This window comes from Vanessa cardui, chromosome 2 (genome assembly GCF_905220365.1).
Source record: "Vanessa cardui chromosome 2, ilVanCard2.1, whole genome shotgun sequence".
Taxonomy (NCBI): domain Eukaryota; kingdom Metazoa; phylum Arthropoda; class Insecta; order Lepidoptera; family Nymphalidae; genus Vanessa; species Vanessa cardui.
In genome coordinates, this window is record NC_061124.1 from 8,467,934 (window position 1) to 8,488,327 (window position 20,394).

A 20,394-nucleotide genomic window follows, 5' to 3' on the forward strand; every position below is an offset into this window, starting at 1 on the left:
GCAGCACAGCCCTGATTATATTATTTGATTCTGACAACCCACGCGTTTAAATCATTGTCAACATTGATCAATGCCTGTTGTCACTTTGTACGTTGAACTTCGAATTTCAAAATGTTGAAAAACAAGTTTTATATGTTGTAACAACTAACAAGTAGAAAAATGCTACTTGATTAATATGTTGGCGTGATGCATGTTGAGACGCAAAGTAGTGGAAATGGAAATAAATAATCTATTTCATAAGTGCAGGTTGTGTTTAAAAATCGGGGATTTTTGTTCGATATTTGAGAAAGATGACACGATTCGATTATCGGAAATGGTTATGGCTTTTGCTAATGTACAGGTAAATTTAGCTTTACCGAAGGCCTTTGTTTTTTTTAAATAGTTCCCAATATTGTGTTTGTTGTTGTTTAAAAATTATCGCTATTTCGTGTTATTAATGAATGTCTTCTTAACTATTGATAATAATTAATACTAAATGATAATGATTATTTTTATTATTTATATTACTTCAAGCATTTGTTGCTTCCCTTTAAATAAAAATATTTTTCTAATAATAAAATAATACTTTTAAGATTCATGAGGGTGATGGTTTATCAGACCGTGTGTGTACATCTTGCATTGAAAATCTGAGTACTGCATACTTGTTTAAACTACAATGTGAAAGAATTGACGACTTAATACGAAAATTTCCTGGTAATAACTTTTTTTTAATAATTATATTTTTTAAATTCTATTACAATATTAAATTAAATACTTAAATCTACAGATATGCGAATCGATAAACCTGCTGTTACTGATTATAATGACTTATACAATCAAGAATTTCACGTGCACACTGAGTACATAAAGGAAGAAAATAATGAGAATTTCTTGAAAGCGGAAAGGGCAGCGAGTCAATTGAGTCCATGCTATGAGACTAGCGATGAAACTGACAGTGATATAGACTCCATTAAGTGTGTTTATTGCAGTCAGTCCTATAACAATTACGGTGCACACACCTGCCATGTCACATGCACAATCGAGCACAATCAGTTTCAGAATTCAAGCAGCAATGAAACTTTAGTAGCTGCAGATGTCACACCAACAAAAACTTCACTGTCTAGATCACCCACGACAAGCATTCCAGAATATGTTAATGTTTCATGTGTACTTTGTGACGAGAAGTACGATCAGTATGGGGATTATGTGACACATTTAAATAAATGCACAAATAATGTCAAACTCCATCACTTTGTCTGTCCTGTGTGTCATGAAATGTTCTCTGATAAAATTGGATATTTGGAGCACTTGAAAGTGCTTCATTTTAAAGTTGATACCTTCAGTGATGCTGGCATTGATTGTGTTGATTTTGCTCCAATGATCGTAAAAACTAGGAAGCCTAAAGCTGTCCGGCGACAAATAGGTTGGTCCATTGAAGACATTTACCAAGAGATAGAATGTCAAAAAATTGAACCGAAGCCGACACCAATATCTAACAGTCCCATTAAAAATTTCTTTTCCAAATTAGGAAATGAGTGAGTGATACAAAAAATTTAGGCATGCCTGGGACCTACAACAGCGCTTTATGGGAATGCACTAACCTACTGCTTGAGAAAGTATTGAAACTGTTTCTTCTGTTTCCTGGGGATTTCTTATTTTCCTATAAATTAACCTTCCTTTCATACATTGTAAAATATTATCTGAATTATTAAGTATTTAAAAAAATAAATAAAAAGGGATATTCCTTTTCTAAGGTCTTTCAGTCGCCAAAGTACTCCTAAAAAGGTGAGCTTCCGCAAATTCATTGAAAATGGTAAAGCAAAGACATCAGTGTATCTACCATTTAAGAAGTACATACAAAACTACAAGATGAAGAAGAAGGCCACAAATTATAGTCCAATAAATTCAAAAACTCAAGTAATAAGTAAAATTCAAGCATGTCTTCCAGAAGAGGTATCAGGTAATAAAATATACACAGGAATCTTTATGATGTATTATATATTTTGAGTACAAAAATTCAGTACAGGCAGGCCTCAACTTACGTCGATTCAGTTACGAACGACAATGTTTTGAGACTATTCCTCAAACATACGTCAATTGTTTCGATTTCCAGTAAATGGAAAATCACTTGTCGTGAGGTCAACGTCAAAGCAAAAAGAAAAAAACGTTTCGTTTCTATTTACGTCGCGTATCTTGAGAACCTTACATGCCGTAATACGAGGACTGCCTGTAATATAAATTAAATATGTGGTCCTGTATTATACATAATACACTGTACAATTGTACAATCTCGTAATGTCAATAGTCTAAATTGAAAGTGAGTGAAACTGCAGAGCTCAACTGAGGTTAGATAGACCATTGTCTAGAACATATGCATCTTAGCAGATGCTTGTGAGTCACCCAAAGTACTGCATTTTCATATCTTTACTTGTTTACAATACATATAGCTTGGTTGTTAAAGAAAACCATGCGAGGAAACCTGCATGAGTCTAATTTCGACATTCTATCAGATGTGTTTCCTCCATACAATAATATATATTTAAAACTGAATAATGTGCTGTAATTTCTGTATAAATTTTCTGTACATATATTGATTTAATATCTGTATTAAGTTGGACTTAAAAAGATGTACATACATTATATTAAACTAAATTCAAAAATGATAGATCTTAGTTGTTAAATCAGTTTATCAACCTAACAAAATAAATACATATTCTTGAAATTATTAGTAATATTTACATAACTGCACTGCAATTTGAGATTAGTATTATTATATGATACTAATACTTATTATAAATCTACAAAACATTAAAATGCCTACCGTTTATTAAAATCTTTTGTTTTATTTGTTACAGATAGTGACTATGCATCCCCGAGTGGAACATCTGAAGATTCATGGAAAATGAAACAGAATTTAATATGTGCATGTGATAAAAAGATCTTCATGCTCTCTGAACAAATACATGTAAGTATTTATTACTTTAATTCTTTAATTTGATACATAAGACAACAACAACAACAGCCTGTAAATTTCCTACTGATGGGCTAAGGCCTCCTTTCACCTTGAGAAGAAGGTTTCGGAACATATTCCACAACGCTGTTCCAATGTGGATTGGTGGAATACACGTGTGGCAGAATATCTATGAATTAGACACATACAGGTTTCCTCGCGATGTTTTCCTTCACCGCCGAGCTCGAGAAAATAATAAACACAAATTAAACACATGAATATTCAGTGGGGCTTGCCTGGGTTTGAACCCGCAATCATCGGTTAATATGCACGTGTTCTAACAACTGAGCCATCTCGGATACAATCATTAAAAAATATTCATATTCTTTAAAATAAAAAAATGGTAGTCGCGGCTTTTATTTTATTGCTCGTATTTTAGAGTGTTCGTTGTCACGAGTATGACAAAAGTAGCGTATGTCCTTTCCTGGAGTTCAAGTTTGCGACATACCAAATTTCATCAAATTCGGTTCAGCGGTTAAGTCGTGAAAGATCGACAAACAGACAGACAGACACAGAGTTACTTTCACATTTATAATATTAATATAGAAATATAGATAATATAGACCGGGCGCAAAGTTGATTAATGAGTCGAGATGGCCCAGTGCTTAGAACGCGTGCATCTTAACCGATGATTGCGGGTTCAAACCCCGACAAGCACCGCTGATTCATGTGCTTAATTTGTCTTTAAAATTCATCTCGTGCTCAGCGGTGAAGGAAAACATCGTGAGGAAACCTGCATGTGACAAATTTCATAGAAATTCTGCCACATGTGCATTCCACCAACCCGCATTGGAACAGCGTGGTGGAATATGTTCCAAAAACCTTCTCCTCAAAGGGAGAGGAGGCCTTTAGCCCAGCAGTGGAAATTTACAGGCTGTTGTTGTTGTTGTTGTTGTATAGACCCGGCACGGTTGCAATGTTGATACTAAATATACTGCAGAATGTGTTCCAATGTTTTCAGTCATTCTCTATATATTGAGCATGTATTATTATTTTATTTTTATATTTATTACTATTGCGACTTATACAGATAATAATAGAATGTTTATTAAATAATTGCCATTGAATGTTTGCCATTTTCTTAAGCACCAATGTCTATGCTCTCTTGGGCGACTCTTAAGGTGGAATCAGACGGTTAATATTTTGTTCATTTATGTGTTTAATTTAGCATCTTTCACTCAAAGTGACACGTTTAAACACAAAGTGAAACGACGTTGGATCGGTTCATTCGGCTGGCATCTTTCATTCCCACACCGAATGAACGAAAAATGAACAGACTGACAGGGTTGCCAATGTGTGGGGAATTCCCCAAATTGCGGGGAATCGTAAGTCGATTGGGGATTAGTGTGGGGATTTTCACATGTGGGGAAAATGAGGGGAATTTATACTTATGCGTTTGATACCAAAACGATCAGTAATTGATTGTTTACCCGTCTTTTAATTAGTACAAAAATTAAATTGTAGTCGATTATTAGTTAGCATAGTAACAAAAACACACTATATACATGCATTAACCACTAGACTAGTCTGATTCAAAAGATCATCAGTAACCATGACTAGTCATGATGATATGATTTAACGAAAATTTACCTCGAAAATTGGATTTTATTGTTAGGAAATGAAAAACAAACATACAAAAACATGATTTTTTCCTTTATTTCTGTGTGGGGAATTGGGACATTTCTTTCCCCCAATTTGTGGAATTTCGCTAACATTTTTGGGGAATTAGGTGAATAGGACACAGAGTGAACGTTCACTCGGATTTGGCCATTTTGACTCGAACGCTGTAGCAGACGGAGACACGACGTCATTCGACGCCATCATTAAAGGAACTACGGATGAATGCTCTTTTTTACGCCATGCCAGCTAAGCCGTTTGGACATGGAATGAAATAAAAATGATTCATTCACTCGAATGAACCGTCTGATATCACCATTATACCCAGCTCCTAAATATATGATTTCTTTGACATATTTTTTATAATTAATTTTTTTTTAGGATCGTGACAGGATCGTGGCCATGATAAACGAATTGGGAGGAGTTGTTGCCGAAAACACAAAAATGGAAATGCTGGCAACACATTTTATATCAGTGTTGCCGAATGATACGTTCACTGGGATGATGGTTTGTTCCCTCGCTACGGGGAAATGGCTACTTCATATAAGTTTCATATATGATAGTTTTCGATGCAAAAAATTCCTACAGGTATTATTATTGATTAACTAATATCCGGTTATTATCACTACATAGTATAAAACAAAGTCGCTTTCTCTGTCCTTATATCCCTATTTATGCCTAAACCTTTAAAAACAGATTTAGATGCGTTTTTTTTAGTAGATAAGACTGATTTAAAAGGAAGGTTTTTCAATATAATACATGGACAATAATAGCTGAGATGGCCCAGTGGTTAGAAGGCGTGCATCTTAACCAATGATTGCGGGTTCAAACCCAGGCAAGCACCACTATATATATGTGCTTAATTGTGTTTATAATTCATCTCGTGCTCGGCGGTGAAGAAAAACATCGTGAGGAAACCTGCATGTGTCTAATTTCATCGAAATTCTGCCACATGTGCATTCCACCAACCCGCATTGGAACAGCGTGGTGGAATATGTTCCAAACCCTCTCCTTAATGGAAGAGGAGGCCTTATCTCAGCAGTGGGAAATTTACAGGGTGTTACTTTACTTTTTTTTACATGGACAATATAATAAACTCTAACAAGTTTAGAAGTCTGTAATGTGATGTCGGAAATAAACAAATTATTTTGTATATTTAGTGTTAGTAAATAATGGATATTGCTTTTGCATAGTCTATAAGCTATACAAATCCAAGGAATAAACAAGCCTCTGATAGACATATTCCATGTCATTTTCTTAGAAGTCATATGTACTCTTGATTAATATATGTATCTATATTTATTACACATCACAAGTCGATATATCTAATATTATAATTCCTATAGCAACATCGCCAATAATGAAAGCGCCATTTTTTCATGAATCCAAAATTATAATAGTTTATTAAAGAAACAAATTTTAAGCTAAAAGTATAGTACGACACAACTTAGATGTAGCATCGGCAAAATTCGTAAAACCGAACACATCCGAATTATCAATATTTATTTCTCATGTGAATATGATCTTTACACAAACGTAATAACTTGTAATATCATATGAGTTAATATATTCGTCAATTTGACACGCCGACTTATGCACTTGTTTTCTCTGACGTGAGAATATATAGCGACGAATAGCGTCGAATGGCGCGATAGGGAACTATTTCTATTGGTTGTATAAATAGGCAGTAATCGGTTTTACGAATTTTGCCGATGCTACATCTAATTTGTGTCGTACTATAATCCAATAATTATTAATTTTATTTCGTGCTTGGTATATGTGCGAATAAGAATGATATACAGGGTTATTGGTAACTCGACGTATATCCGTTAGGAGGTGATAGGGGTGACTATTTGCAATAATTTTAACCCCCATATGCATAATCCAAAAGTGAACCATTTTTGAATTATCACGTTATTTGGCTTTTTTAATATATTTGTCAAAAATACAACTTCAAAAATTTATTTTAAAAAAGGTATCAATTAAAATCTATTTTTTTATTTTGTCTTATAAAAACAATTAAACACTGGATATTTGTCAATATTTAAACAATAATTATCGGTCCAAATTTAAAAGTGCGAGACGGAAAACTAATTTATTTCAATATTTTTTTGATTCTTTTTCTTCAAAAATGCCTTAAAAACTAAAAATATCATTATCAAACTTGACCTGCAGATTATTTTAAAAACATAATCGTTTTCTTAGCTTTTCAAAAATGTATAAAAAGAAGGAAATTATTTCAAATCAGTCGAAATAAAATCACGGTGGAATGTATGTGTGGCAGAATTTCGATGAAATTGCATGTATCTAACATGCTGGTTTCTTCACGATTTTTTCCTTTACCGCCGAGCACGAGATGAATTTTAAACACAAATTAAGCACATATATATAGTGTTGCTTGCCTGGATTTGAAACCGAAATCATCGGTTAAAATGCACGCGTTCAAACCACTGGGCCATCTCAGCTCATTCTCCACGTTTTATATATAAAAACCTTTATCATGAAACACTTATTCTTTAAAAGAAAACCGCATCAAAATCCGATGCATCATTTTAAATATATAAGCATTAATAGGGACACACTGCGGTTAAAGACTTTGTTTTACGCGATGTAATGATATATATATATATATATATATACAACAAACGTATAAAATATTCCAAACGATGAAGGAATAATGATAACCGCGTCTTATGTTTACGTATGCCACGCGATTGCTAAGTACCTCTACTGTGGATTACTAATAGTTCTTGACTAATAATAATATAAATACTATTCCACTAAACTACTTATGTATATCCACTTTAATTGTACTTTCGATACTGTTTCATCGACGCTCGAAACGTATTTTTATTTGCATAACCATAATAGTGAGTGAGCCAGTGTAACTACAGGCACAAAGGACATAACATCTTGGTTCCCAATGTTGGTGGCACATTGACGATGTAAGGAATAGTTAATATTTCTTACAGCGTCATTGTCTATGGGTGATGGTGACCACTTACCATCAGGTGGCCCATATGCTCGCCCACCAACTTATACCATAAAAAAAATGTGTATCATAGTTTAATATCTCATTTTCGACCAATGATATCGCGTCAATTCGATGTAAAATGGTGTTTATTGGGCTTCGGTCCTCTCGTGGTTGAATATATTAGTTATTTGACGTAGACTCTTAAGTACACGTACAAATAATCCTGACGTATTGCATATTATTAACAATTAAATATAATAGAAATTAATTAGACTCAGATTTAGATGAACAATATCAGGCATAATTGTATGTAAATGCTTCCGTAAAGTTATTCAGTTAGTATATAGAACAATTGTAATGTTTTTTTCCTTAGTCTTAGGTATTATTGACTTATTTCTTATAATAAAAAAATATCTTGTTAAAGGAAAATATGTATGAATGGATGCGGCAACCTAAAATAGTTGAAATAGACAACACAAGCTTGGAAGTGGCGAAGGCAGCTGTCTACTGGCATTTGGAGTTGCAGACAAACCACGCAAAGTTTCCATTCGAAGGGAAACAGATTGTTCTTATAATGAAGAAGAAATACAGACAGTACTATCAGATGATATTCAAAACTCTCAAAGCGAAACCTGTGACGTATGATCCAAGGTACATAACTAAAGATTATTGAACAATGAGATAAGAATATTATCTATTTCATTTATCGCAAGTGCTGGTTCAATTTAGCCATCAAGAACCCCACTTAACACCCACTTAAACGCACAAAATAACCATAAAGATTGTTGCAACCATTTAGGAACAGTTCACAATTATGGATTATAATATATATCATTATTGTTGCTAGCACATATGTCAATAATAATCGTTAATTTGCAAATATCTATTAAACGGATTATATATTAATTTATCAAATAGACCATAAAGAGATTTTGGTCGTTAAAATATAAACACAACTTAACCCGTGCGAAGAACACAAATCGTCAATCACCCTATTTCCCCCTCAGTGGGTAAATAAAAAGTAGTTTATTTCCTTCCTCGGGACATAAATTATCTCCATGCATAATTTTCTCTAAATTCATTTAGTGGTAAAACACTATATAAATAATATTATAGATATGCCTTTTTGCCTTATAACCTTGGTATTAATAATGTTAGACTTATACCGTGAAGCAGTATATCAATTTATTGTTTACAATTTAAATATAAACATTCCAATCATGTACAAAATGTACTTTGGCCCTTTTAGCACTAGACCCAAATTATATACATATAAAGATTATAAGATATTGTAATTTCCATCTGTCTCATTGCAGGACACCTGGGAGCTGTTGTGCTGCAGAGTACTGTTTCGTCGACATGAAAATAATTGAAAGAGTTAAGCTACGATTTTTCTTCCACCACAATGTTCCAGTCTTCCCGTATCAATATATATTAGTGTATTTACTAAAGAGGGGTCGAGTTGACGACGAACATAAATATTTGTTACAAGACTGTAATAAAATAAAAGACAAGAATTTTTACCTTAATAATACCTATTAGCATGATTCGTATCATTATAAGACTATATAGAAATTTTATCTTACATATATTTTTATGAATTAAAAATCAATTTTATTTGTGTTTAATGGTTTGGGAAAACAAATATGTTATATTGTGATTAAATATTTCTTTAAATATATTTAGTATCTATGCACAGAGTTTTCATTTATCTTCTTCGTCTTGGGACATCTTTAATTATTCTAGTTTGATGATGGCAGCTATTGCCATATAATCGTTTTCTTCTTATTATCTAAAATGAAGTATGAAAATAACGTGATTATCAGATTCAAATATAAAAACAATAAAATTTCGGTCGTAGGACTTTGCAGGCCTATCCGTGGGTACAAGCCACAATATTATGTATCGCTTCTTCATGAGAAGGATGAGTGAATGTATTTACAAGCAAAATTACATCTAAATTCACAATTTAGCTTGCACACACTCCTTACACAACCTCCGTCTGAAACATAACAAGCGCTTGGGTGGAAACAGTGTTCTGGCAAACTCACAATGTTTTCTTGGAACGCCTCGATGGTCTAAGACGTAACCGTCGCCGGTGAGACGAGCGCCGTCATATTACATTAAGACGGACTTGCCTTACATCAATGCTGTTTTCTAGCGAGTGAAGGGTACACATAGACATGTGTCTGTACATTAATGATGTTAAATAACTAATAAATGCAATGTACCTGCGTATAAAGAATCCAACATACTGTAACAGCCAAAATAGTCCCAACCATACCATATACTTGGTAAATATTTGGAAACACGTCATCACTGAAGTGAGATTTTTCATCAGAATCGTCACATTTGCAAAAATATATGATCATTGTAACTTAACAACTGATTTGATACATTGAGAAAATAGACTATATTTTTTTGTATCATTTAATTTCGACTCAAATGTATTACGGAGAACCTCTTTGGAAAAAAATGGGAAAATAAATCATAATTCTACCATGAAAACAAAAAAAAAATCGATTACGCCTACTAACTAGTCCATATTTAATAACGGTTAATATTTAATGGATTTTATGACAAACATAAAAAAAAGTTAAGTAAAATAAGGAGTGTAAAACCGGGTTACGTTGGAACCCACGATGGTTGTCCTTGGCATGTATCGATGAGACTGTAGGAGTGCGGGATCATTTTAACGTATTCGCTATATCGTACGTACCTATATGCTAAAGGTGTCAACCAAAAGTCTCCAGATAGATTATAGCTTGTTAATAAAATAAATATTTTGTATCTATAATCTTCGTATGTGTTATTTATTATCTATATTCATATTATAACTGTGAAAGCAACTCTATTTGTCTGTCTGTCGCTCTGTCAAGACCAAACCGCTCAGCTGAAATTTGATGAAATTTGTTATGAAGCAAACTTGAACTCCAAGGATGGACATAGGGTTTTTTTTTGTATGACACATGACAAGAACACGAACGGCGCACAGTGGACCGGTATTTAACCGTAGAATACTTAGGCATGATAAAAAAAAATTATAGAAATGGCTTCTACTGTCAAATACAACATTATATTGTTTTTTGACTTCTACGATTTACCTATTTCTTTTTAATGCTATGAATATTCAAAGATTTTTTTGTATAGAGAAAAAGATAAATTTATGAAAATCTCGAAAATTTCCATACCCTCCTATTACGGTTTTAATAGTTAAATTGTACGATTTATTCCCCTATTTTTTGCATCTAATCCGGTACTGCGATATCAAGGATATACAGGTGTTTCTTTTAAATTGGCCAATGGGTGAAAAGCGGTTTCCAACTGAGATATCTGAAGACTTTCTTAAATAACTATAGTTCTTTATTTATTTTAAAAATTTTGACGTATTAATTTTTTTGGTTAAGTGCGAGTTGTAAGAATTAGATACCCTATGTTATAAGGATCATTCATTGTATGAACAGAAAAAAATTGGTACGATGGAAGTTAGTCAAATTATGAAAAATATTTTTTTCAAAGATGATATTTAACATTTTTTCTATGGAAAACTCATCCTTGACCAATAAATAACTGTGCGACATTTGAAATGGCCTAAAAAGAGCTAAAGTTTCCGTATAAAGGTTCCCGATATCGCTTATAGATTCGTAGTCCAACTCAAAGGTTACTTTATATATTTTTTATTCTCTATTTCATCACCAGAGATAAAGATCTAGCCTTATCAAATACAACAAATATTCTTGCCCTTTGACAAAATAAAAATAATATTCAGACGAGTCAGATTCAGATTGCGGAATGACAAAACTACATTTACGAACTTAAAGCTGTCTAGATCATTATCGCCGATAAATGTCTCCGTCATCATCAATAAAGTTTTTGCCTTTTCTGAGAGGGCTTTGTGTTTTTAGAAAAGATTTTGTCGTAGGCAGTAGATATGGGATCATATAGGGTTAGAGCTGATTAGCAAATGCTTCCTTTCTACAGAATTTTCTCGAATGATGTGAGCGATATCTTTTGGAGTCTTTATTTCGAGCTTCAGAAGTTTTTCAGATAATTTTCCAATCGGCACTAAATCAAAATGTTCAATGATAGCTGCTCCATAAGCAAGAATTTTATGAACACTTGGAGGCCTGTAATAAAATACCATTCGTATAAATTAACGTACAATTTTATGGTGGCTTCGGCATAATCTCTAAACTTAATTGTTTCTATAAGGTGACCTGAAGAGATTGTCTCTAATCGCAGCTGTAATTTCAGAGTCCTCAAAAAGTCTTATAACGGTATTACCATCATTAGCCCTTCCGTGATCCTGTTTCACAACATCAATTAATTTTGGGATTTAAACGCGTCTAAATATCTTTTTTTCTGTTCTGCATAATAGCTTTATTGTCACCACTTACAGATATTCCATGAATCTTATCCAAATATGTAACGATGATAGACCATATTTACATAAGTCGACTTCATCATTTTTTGTCAATACATACATATGGCACATTTTTGGGATGATGTTTATAAAAGAACAGCTTTACCATCTGTCGTGATTTGTAATATGTGAGTTTATCATTTCTCCAATCACAGTCACTGTCATATTATAAATCTTTGCCTTGAATTGTGTTATCATTTAAAATGCTAAAATTTTCATTAGAAATTTGAAAAATATTGGGTTGGCAACAATATGCATAATAAGGAGAATCGTTATCCCAATCAAGTTGATTACCAGAAACTAGTTTAATTGGTAGCAAACTACCAATAGAAGACTAGAGTAATATTAAACACCTTCTTCTATACTAGCGATGGGCATTCCTTAGAGTTAGCTTGATTGGAAAAACTCCGTCAAAACTCCATTTACTAATCAGGGTCATTTCTCTGCATTTCTCCTCAATTGTGATTGACTAAGCTAACTAGTTACTTCTTGGGTATTTTTTTGCAGAATCTTAATTTGCCACTTTGTTAATTTAAGAGACAAAAACAAGGCTAAACCTAAAATAATAAATAAGGGGTAGATAATTTATGTTATGGCTTCTGATTAGTTCACGTCACTAATGAATCTGATTCTGTTAAGAAATCCGGTTTTGACCCAAACAAATGACGTCACAGGAGTTGTATGGAATATCATAACGCAGACTCCGTATCTTCTGATAAAAAAAACGGTTTTGAAACATAATATAATTTGAGCAGTAGTAGTATTAATATTATAAATTGTTACTAATAGAAAAAAACACAACTTTCAAAATAATGGGTTTATGAAAAAAGTTTTATTACTTACATAAAAGTATTGTATTCGTTTGTAGATATCAAAAATGTAAAAACATATCCCTAAGTCCATACTTTTTGATTTCGGTCCAATGTGCGGCGTCGCAGGTGAAAACTAGTTAAAACATATATTAAGGTGAGATAATCATTAAACTCTTTTTATAGATGTCAAATGTTGTTAAACAATACAACGAATCAGCGGCTTTGAGTTGAGTGAAGGGGTCGAGGCGATCTTTCTTTGATGTTTTCCTTGCAGTTTATAATTATTTCATACAGTTAGATAAATGTTATTATTTATAATTAACAGCCTGTTTAGCTTTTCTTTCAATTGTAAAGATTTTTAAAATACACAGAACTTTTAAATGTTGTAATTGTTAATTTTTTTAATTGGCGACACAACATATATTCTTGTAATTGTAAGTCCCCAGCGGCTGGCAGTCTATAAACTATAATCCCCGGATTTGTTCTGTTGTTGACTTGTACTGTGATGCTAATTAGTTAAATATTGTACATCAAACTATGGATAAAACATATATACGTACCTACCCATTAGTATAATGATGATACTCGTTCATAATAATATATAAGTCGCACTTACTAGTAACTTTTTCGTCATTTGTAACAAGTACATTGTTTGGTGTCATTGTTTATTGTTTTGTGTTAAAATATGGGGTGTTTTTGGTCTAAAGATGTAAGTATTTTTACTGTATATTTTAAGGACTTTTTTTTAATTATTTATTTGTATTATTTTTTATGGTTTAGAATGATAACCACTATTACAAACCATCATTACATAGGTACTATAAAACAAAGTCGCTTACCGCTGTCTGTATCTAGGTATACTTAGATTTTTATATTACACATTTTGATGCTGTTTTACAACATAGAGTGGTCCGAGTGGAAGGTATTTCTGTAGAATCCATGGACAACATAGTAAAGAAACTTTTAGAAGTTTTAAATGGGATGTCGTAAATAAACGAAACAAATTAAAGCAATTCAGTATTAAGCGGGAAAAAGATTATTCAATTAAGTACCTTAAATGCATTGTGCATTTACCATAAATAGATATGGTCATTCACATTACCTATGTAATTTTAATTGGTATTTTCGAAGATATTACATATTTAAAACGCGGAGTCATAGTGGTTTGTAATGTCTAATGACAAAAAGCTAGGTACGTTGTAAGACATTATGTATTACTTACATTTAGTACCATTATTGCACCCGTGCGAAGTCGTAGCGAGTTGCTAGTATTATCATATATAACAGATGGAATTATATATTTAAGGATACAGAGGAAGTTCCACGCAACAATAGATTGGTGTCAAGATACAATGAAGAAATACGTCCCATATCCATTAGACCAACTATGGTATATAATTTAACAACGCAACGATATGTAACACCCATAACACCAAACTACGTAAGTCCAACTTATTTCATATTATAATATTATACATATATATTTCGTGATACATAGACAATAACAAAGACAGTTTTGTTATTTGAAACAGCTTGGAGGCGATCATCTCATTCCCAAGGTGTTCAATCAACTAGAAAGGCATTAGTGTTGTAGTGCAGTGCACACACCCATTTTTTAACGATTATTTTGAATTTTATAAATGAATATTTTTAAATTTTTTCTGGGTTACTGTTGTAAAACGTATACATTACCCCAAAAAAGAGTTACTATCCCTGTGTAATCGGGTACTTGGAGCAACAAGTTTATTCTTGTTCCTATTATTAATGAAATGTACGTCACGATTTTTGGGAAAAATCGTTTATGTTTTTCGTACAAACATAACAATTTTAAAAACAAATTGAGAAGCGACCTTTATTATTTTTTTTTAATTTACATTTTACATGTTAATGAATCTTTTGGGCCCAGGTAGTACTGGTAGTAGGGAACACAAATAGCCCTTTTCTGCAGTACAAATATACATATAAAGAAGATATATTTTTTTTCTTTCAGCCAACCAGCAGTTTTAATCAGCCAAACCAACTACAAACTCGCCAAGTAAAGCAACATATTGCAGTATTATCAAAAGTCAAACCTACAAATAGTACAAGTACAGATAGTGTTGGAAGACGAAAATGCGGGCCAGTTATTGTAAATAGCATTGAAAGGGGATATAAACCTCTAGCTTCCAACAATAGCAAAGTAGACTCGAAATTAAGTGTTGTAAATGAAACAAATATCGAACAACCTAAATTTGGTGAATATAAATGCAAAAAATGTGGTCGAGCTTGGAACAGTCGACTTTGCTGGCCTGACAAATACCAGATCTGTAAAAAGTGCAAAAACTCAGTTTATGCACACAGCCACGTAAGTACCTACTCTTTACAAAAATCTAGATCCAATTAATTCAATTAACTATTTTATTCTATATATCACATGCAGTCCCAAAATTCAAAAATAAATTTTTCATTTTTTTTACCCACCTACGACAAAATATTTTTCTACACAAGAGTCAATTCATAATTTTTGCATCTATATATATATATATCTAGATATGTCATTTTATATGTCACCGTAAGATTACAACATTCGTTAAATTACAATCTGACAAGATTGATTGTAATCTGTTGAAATATTGTGAACATGATAGCAATTAAACGTAGGTATTATTTTTCACTATATTGTAACCTATCGATGGGAAACGGTCAAATTGTGAATTGGTGTAGAACGGATGCATGTCGCGCGCTGAAAGGTTGAACGTTACTGTAGAATTGCAAATATCGTTAAAATTAAATCACAACAACAACAAACAACAACAACAGCCTGTAAATTCCTACTGCTGGGCTAAAGGCCTCCTCTCCTTTAGAGGAAAAGGTTTGGAACATATTCCACCACGCTGTTCCAATGCGGGTTGTAATCTTACAATTTAACTTCGATAGATTACAATATAGCGAAAAATAATAAGTTAAATTGGAATCATATTTCGACAGATTACAATCTGTCTTGTCAGATTGTATTCTAACGAATTTTGTAATCTTACGGTGTACATTATACATTTTAATTTCATTCCAGAACTTAAACAGCTCTTTAAAAAATACCTTTTAATTTGCAGAGAAAATTACAGCCTTCTGATATTTCTGAAGATCCAGAAAAAATAAGAGAGCATCCAAAAGAACTTTGTGAAAAGTGCAAGAGGCTAGGAAGCTATTGTAACTCCAAGGTTTTTAAAAGTAAGGTGTATTCTCAAGCAAGTACTAGTATGTATAAGAGAGACTAAGATTGTTAATAAATATTTTAATCTTATATTGATTATCTTATTATCTTAGATTCTTATAATGATCTTATTTTAACATAATGTCTTAAGCACCCTGTTTATAAAATGCATTGTATTTTCTATTGTAATGAAATCAAAATACTTGACAAGAATTAGGTTTTAATTTCTGATTTGCTTTCTTTAGTAAATAGATTGTTAATCATATCAACAAATACTTTATGTTTTAGTTTGTTTGATAACATTTGTGGTATGTCAATTGGAACTTCTACCTTTGTTGCTGCTATGAAAGCAAATAATGGTAAAAATATTACTGTCAATTCTTCTATGTCACTTTCTTCTATAAAATTTTCAATAAGTGCAAATTTATTAAAAACAGTTGCTATTTGATTATCACTTATCGGTATCTTAAAGAATTTATACTGAAAATGAATAAAATATTCATAACACACTATTTTCAAATACAATATATAATTTAATATTAAACTATTGACATTGTCATAACTCACCCTTGTTGTGGCAACAAAGTTTTTGATGCAATATAGTAGACATCCCTTGCTAGTTTCAGTATGATTTGTTTTTTCTGCTACAGATATTAAAAGTAAAGCATCATGGAATACATCCAAAATTTTTCCACTACCGAAAACCGTTAAACTGTCCCATATTTGATACCATTCTGGTAAAATAGTTGAACATATCACCTTAAATAGAAAAATTAAAAAGAATATATATAGCATTCAAACATATTGCATATTTTATACACAACTCTATGGCATAAAATAAATTAAAAAAGGGTTTGAGAACATTCCACATATAAATTACCAATCGTTATTTGTATTAATTTTTCAATTATTAATTAAATTATATAACAATATGATTTTTATGGTGTAAATACATCAGCAAACTGAAAGTCTGTACTATTGTTCCAGAATTTAGGTAAGGCATTCTCACCTTTAAAAAAGAGCTCAGAAGGGTTACTTTATAAATGTGATATAAATTAATAATGATTTCTATCAAGCAGTAGTTTATTCTTATTACCTGAGAGAGCCATAGTGTTAAATGTTCTATGTCCATGTCTTTGTGTATATGTATTCCACTTATGACTTCCACAAATGTGTTGCCAGGTGGATTCCAAAGACGTCTAAAATAATACATATTCAACGGGTTGATATTTCTTAATTTACTTTTTAACCATGTGCTTTCCTTCTCTGTAATTAAAATAATAAATAGTTGCTTTATCATTGTAGGAACTTAAAATTTTAATTAGTTAAAAATCTAAAAAAAATATTTAATGGAATTAATTAATAGCAGACCTCTAACAAATTTGTGAAATTTTTTCATCATTTGATAAATAAACACCAGCTCTTATATATTTGTCATTGAATATAAATGTAATTCTTACCAGGAATAAGGGACTCATATGTATTTAAAAGTGACGTTTGCAACTTTATAACAAGTTCCAAAGTAGAGGGAGAAAGTGCCATGAAAGTATTGATCTTCCATCTCACAGTGTCAAGCACTTGAGCTAGCATGGCTAGTGTTGGAGCTCTGTATTCTATTAACTCATTGAGGGGATAGGCTTCTTGTAAAAGCTTACAGTGAATGTAAACACTATTGATATTTTTATTAAGAAGAGCACTGTGCAAGTTCGGCATAATTACTAATAAAAATAATTTTGGACCAGGAATAGCATTTGATGTTTTAACGCAACTTAAAAACTTTATAAAATTGTTTTGTTTTTCATCAGTGTCTAAATTGTTAGTAATAATTTCTTTAGCTATTAGAATAATGCAAGGTTCTGTTTCCTCATTGTAGTAGTGTTTTGCATATTTTTCTAGTGTTTTCATAAGTTTAAGCATAATATCAGTTTGTTGCATATTTTCACTTGCCAAAGTAAAAATTTTGGTATAAACTTTTCTGGGATTTTGAAGAAATACAGACAACACATCAGACACGTCCATGTCTGGTGATATGATAAGTTTATTGAAAAATTCTGTCATCATATTGTTAAACTCGAGAGTTTGAAAGTTGTCATTAAATAAATAATTATTAAATTGCTCATCTACAATTTCATGTTTTGAGCCACTGCTACATCGCTGAAAAGTCCTAACTGCTAATGATCTTTCATATTCTAGATTTTCAGTATCATATTTATTATTGTTTAGATGACTGTGTAAAATTTTAAACAATTTCAAACATTCATCTTCATTTAAAAGTGCCAAATGATTAGCGATTTGCTCCATGAGGACTTTATTCTCACACAACTTGTCAACATGTAGCAATGCTTTGACCCATTGTGCACTTTCACTATCCATCTTATTAATGTTTTCTACAATATCTTCTGCATCAGTTCTTTTTACCAGTTCGACTAAGTCTAATGGTTTACATGATATTTGTTGCAGCATTGTGACAATTGGGTGTTCTGAAACACTAGCAATTTTACACAGAGTTTTGTGAACTTTGTAACATAATTCACCAATAGTTTGTTGCATGCTTTTCCCATTGTCTTCAAATTCACTCCAAGCACAAAATATTTCAACACTGACATCCATTACTAAAATTTTGCATACATCCAATAAAGCTATGTGAGCGTTATTTATACATTCTAATAGAGAATTATTACTACAATCAGATATAAGTATTGACGTTTGGTTTTCAATGATTGCACCCTCCTTGTAAGTTAATTCATATATTTGTTGAAAGTCAGATGGTTTCAATTTTTGTACTGTTACGAAGTTGTTAAAACAATCTTTTAGTAGACACAGCATCAAATATAAACGGTTTCCAATAAACTTATACTTTTCATCCTTACTTAGGCTATCTAATTTAGATTTATTGGGTGGCTCCAAAAAATATTTCAGACAATTTTGCAAATTGTTTAGGCCATGCGTCAATTCATCATGTTCCAAATTAAAGAAAACTAACCTGCAGATGAGTCTATAGGATGCAGCAGTTAAAAGTTTCAGTTTAGACAAGCAATCTGTTGGATTGAAGTATTTGAAGTTTTCTATCAGAGCGTCTGCCACTTCCAAGGCTAGTTGCGGACAACTGAACACTAATATTTCGTAAACGAATGTATCCATGTGTAGTCTCCACAAGATTTCACACATGAGACATTTAGGTATTGTTGGTATCGTCCAGATAACGAAATCTATCCCATCTAAGTCTACCATTTCTTCCAAAATTGTTAGATCTGCATTTATAACGACATAAAAAGTAAATTTGCGCATAATTTGCACTGATTCTTCTAAGATTTCATTTTCAACCATATATTTTTCTTTTTGTAAAAAATTTCGTATACTGTCTATAACATATTGAATTTTTTCTTCGTTACCTAAAATGAAATGGTAATATACATAAATATTTTTTAATGTATTTTTTTGAGTGTATTATAATATTTTCATTACCTCCTCTCGAAGTCAATTTAGAAAAAGAATGCACACTGTCGGCAGATATGATTACTCCCTGAAATGCTGATAAACTTGGAGTAAATTCCATTGTAATAAATAATGAAATAATGCATATAAAAAGAGAAGCCGGTATTTCAAAGTATTATTTTGAAATTGTACTTTAAAACTGTACGATTGATTGATTATTAACTTGACAAATGACAGATGACAGCAGACTGCAGACATATTAACTGTTTTCAAAGTCAAAAATCTTTATTTAATAAACAATTTCTTAGGTAATGATAGTCAAAAATCTAGCACCGGTTCGGAAATTACACCTCGGATTTGAGAAGAACTAGCAAAATAAACTGAGCGGGATGTTATTTTTTTAAATTTCATTTTCACAAATATAGACTTCATGTTTTTATGTACAATAATAAACATATTATTTTCGTTATTTGGAACAGCCTCAAGTGATCATCTCATTCCCAAGGTGTGCAATCAACCAATAAGTAACTTGTGGTGTAATATCCTTTAGCACGCAAACGTTCTTTAATGATTCTATTAAATTTTAGAATTGAATATTTTTGAACATTTTCTGGGATCCTGTTGTATTAACAAAACAAAAAAAAGAGTTACTGGCCCTATGTATGGGTACTTCACAATTTCTGGAAAAATCATTTATATTTTTTCGTACATACATAAAATTATCAAAAATAAATTAAGAAGTGACAGTCATTATTTTAATTTCTTAAAATTGACATCTCAACGGATCTTTCGTGTCCAGGTTATAGATTGCACGAAAAGTTCTCTTCTGCAATACAAAAATGGTATTCATATCAGCTGCATTGGACCCTAAAGAGGTGAAAACTTTAACTAATCTTTGCCGTATGCGTAATAGAAAGGGAAGCCAGACAAACTGGCATCGTAACGCGTTACGTA

At 31.9% G+C, this 20,394-nt stretch overlaps 3 protein-coding genes across 3 annotated transcripts; 2 read left to right on the forward strand and 1 right to left on the reverse strand.

The window, feature by feature from the left end:
- The first annotated feature begins 55 nt into the window (after nucleotides 1–55).
- LOC124537732 lies at nucleotides 56–9,238 on the forward strand. Its single transcript, XM_047114626.1, has 8 exons — nucleotides 56–340; nucleotides 573–693; nucleotides 767–1,514; nucleotides 1,734–1,939; nucleotides 2,835–2,944; nucleotides 4,988–5,194; nucleotides 8,005–8,231; nucleotides 8,897–9,238. The coding sequence occupies exons 1-8, from the start codon at nucleotides 191–193 to the stop codon at nucleotides 9,120–9,122; spliced, it is 1,995 nt and encodes a 664-aa protein (XP_046970582.1). The 5' UTR covers nucleotides 56–190; the 3' UTR covers nucleotides 9,123–9,238.
- A 4,017-nt stretch (nucleotides 9,239–13,255) lies between these two features.
- LOC124538666 lies at nucleotides 13,256–16,218 on the forward strand. Its single transcript, XM_047115803.1, has 4 exons — nucleotides 13,256–13,524; nucleotides 14,122–14,256; nucleotides 14,806–15,159; nucleotides 15,905–16,218. The coding sequence occupies exons 1-4, from the start codon at nucleotides 13,501–13,503 to the stop codon at nucleotides 16,067–16,069; spliced, it is 678 nt and encodes a 225-aa protein (XP_046971759.1). The 5' UTR covers nucleotides 13,256–13,500; the 3' UTR covers nucleotides 16,070–16,218.
- Nucleotides 16,208–19,707, reverse strand: LOC124538655. Its single transcript, XM_047115792.1, has 5 exons — nucleotides 19,471–19,707; nucleotides 17,466–19,397; nucleotides 17,102–17,271; nucleotides 16,573–16,764; nucleotides 16,208–16,485 (listed from the first exon to the last, which is right to left on the reverse strand). The coding sequence occupies exons 1-5, from the start codon at nucleotides 19,559–19,561 to the stop codon at nucleotides 16,219–16,221; spliced, it is 2,652 nt and encodes an 883-aa protein (XP_046971748.1). The 5' UTR covers nucleotides 19,562–19,707; the 3' UTR covers nucleotides 16,208–16,218.
- Between the last annotated feature and the right edge of the window lie 687 nt (nucleotides 19,708–20,394).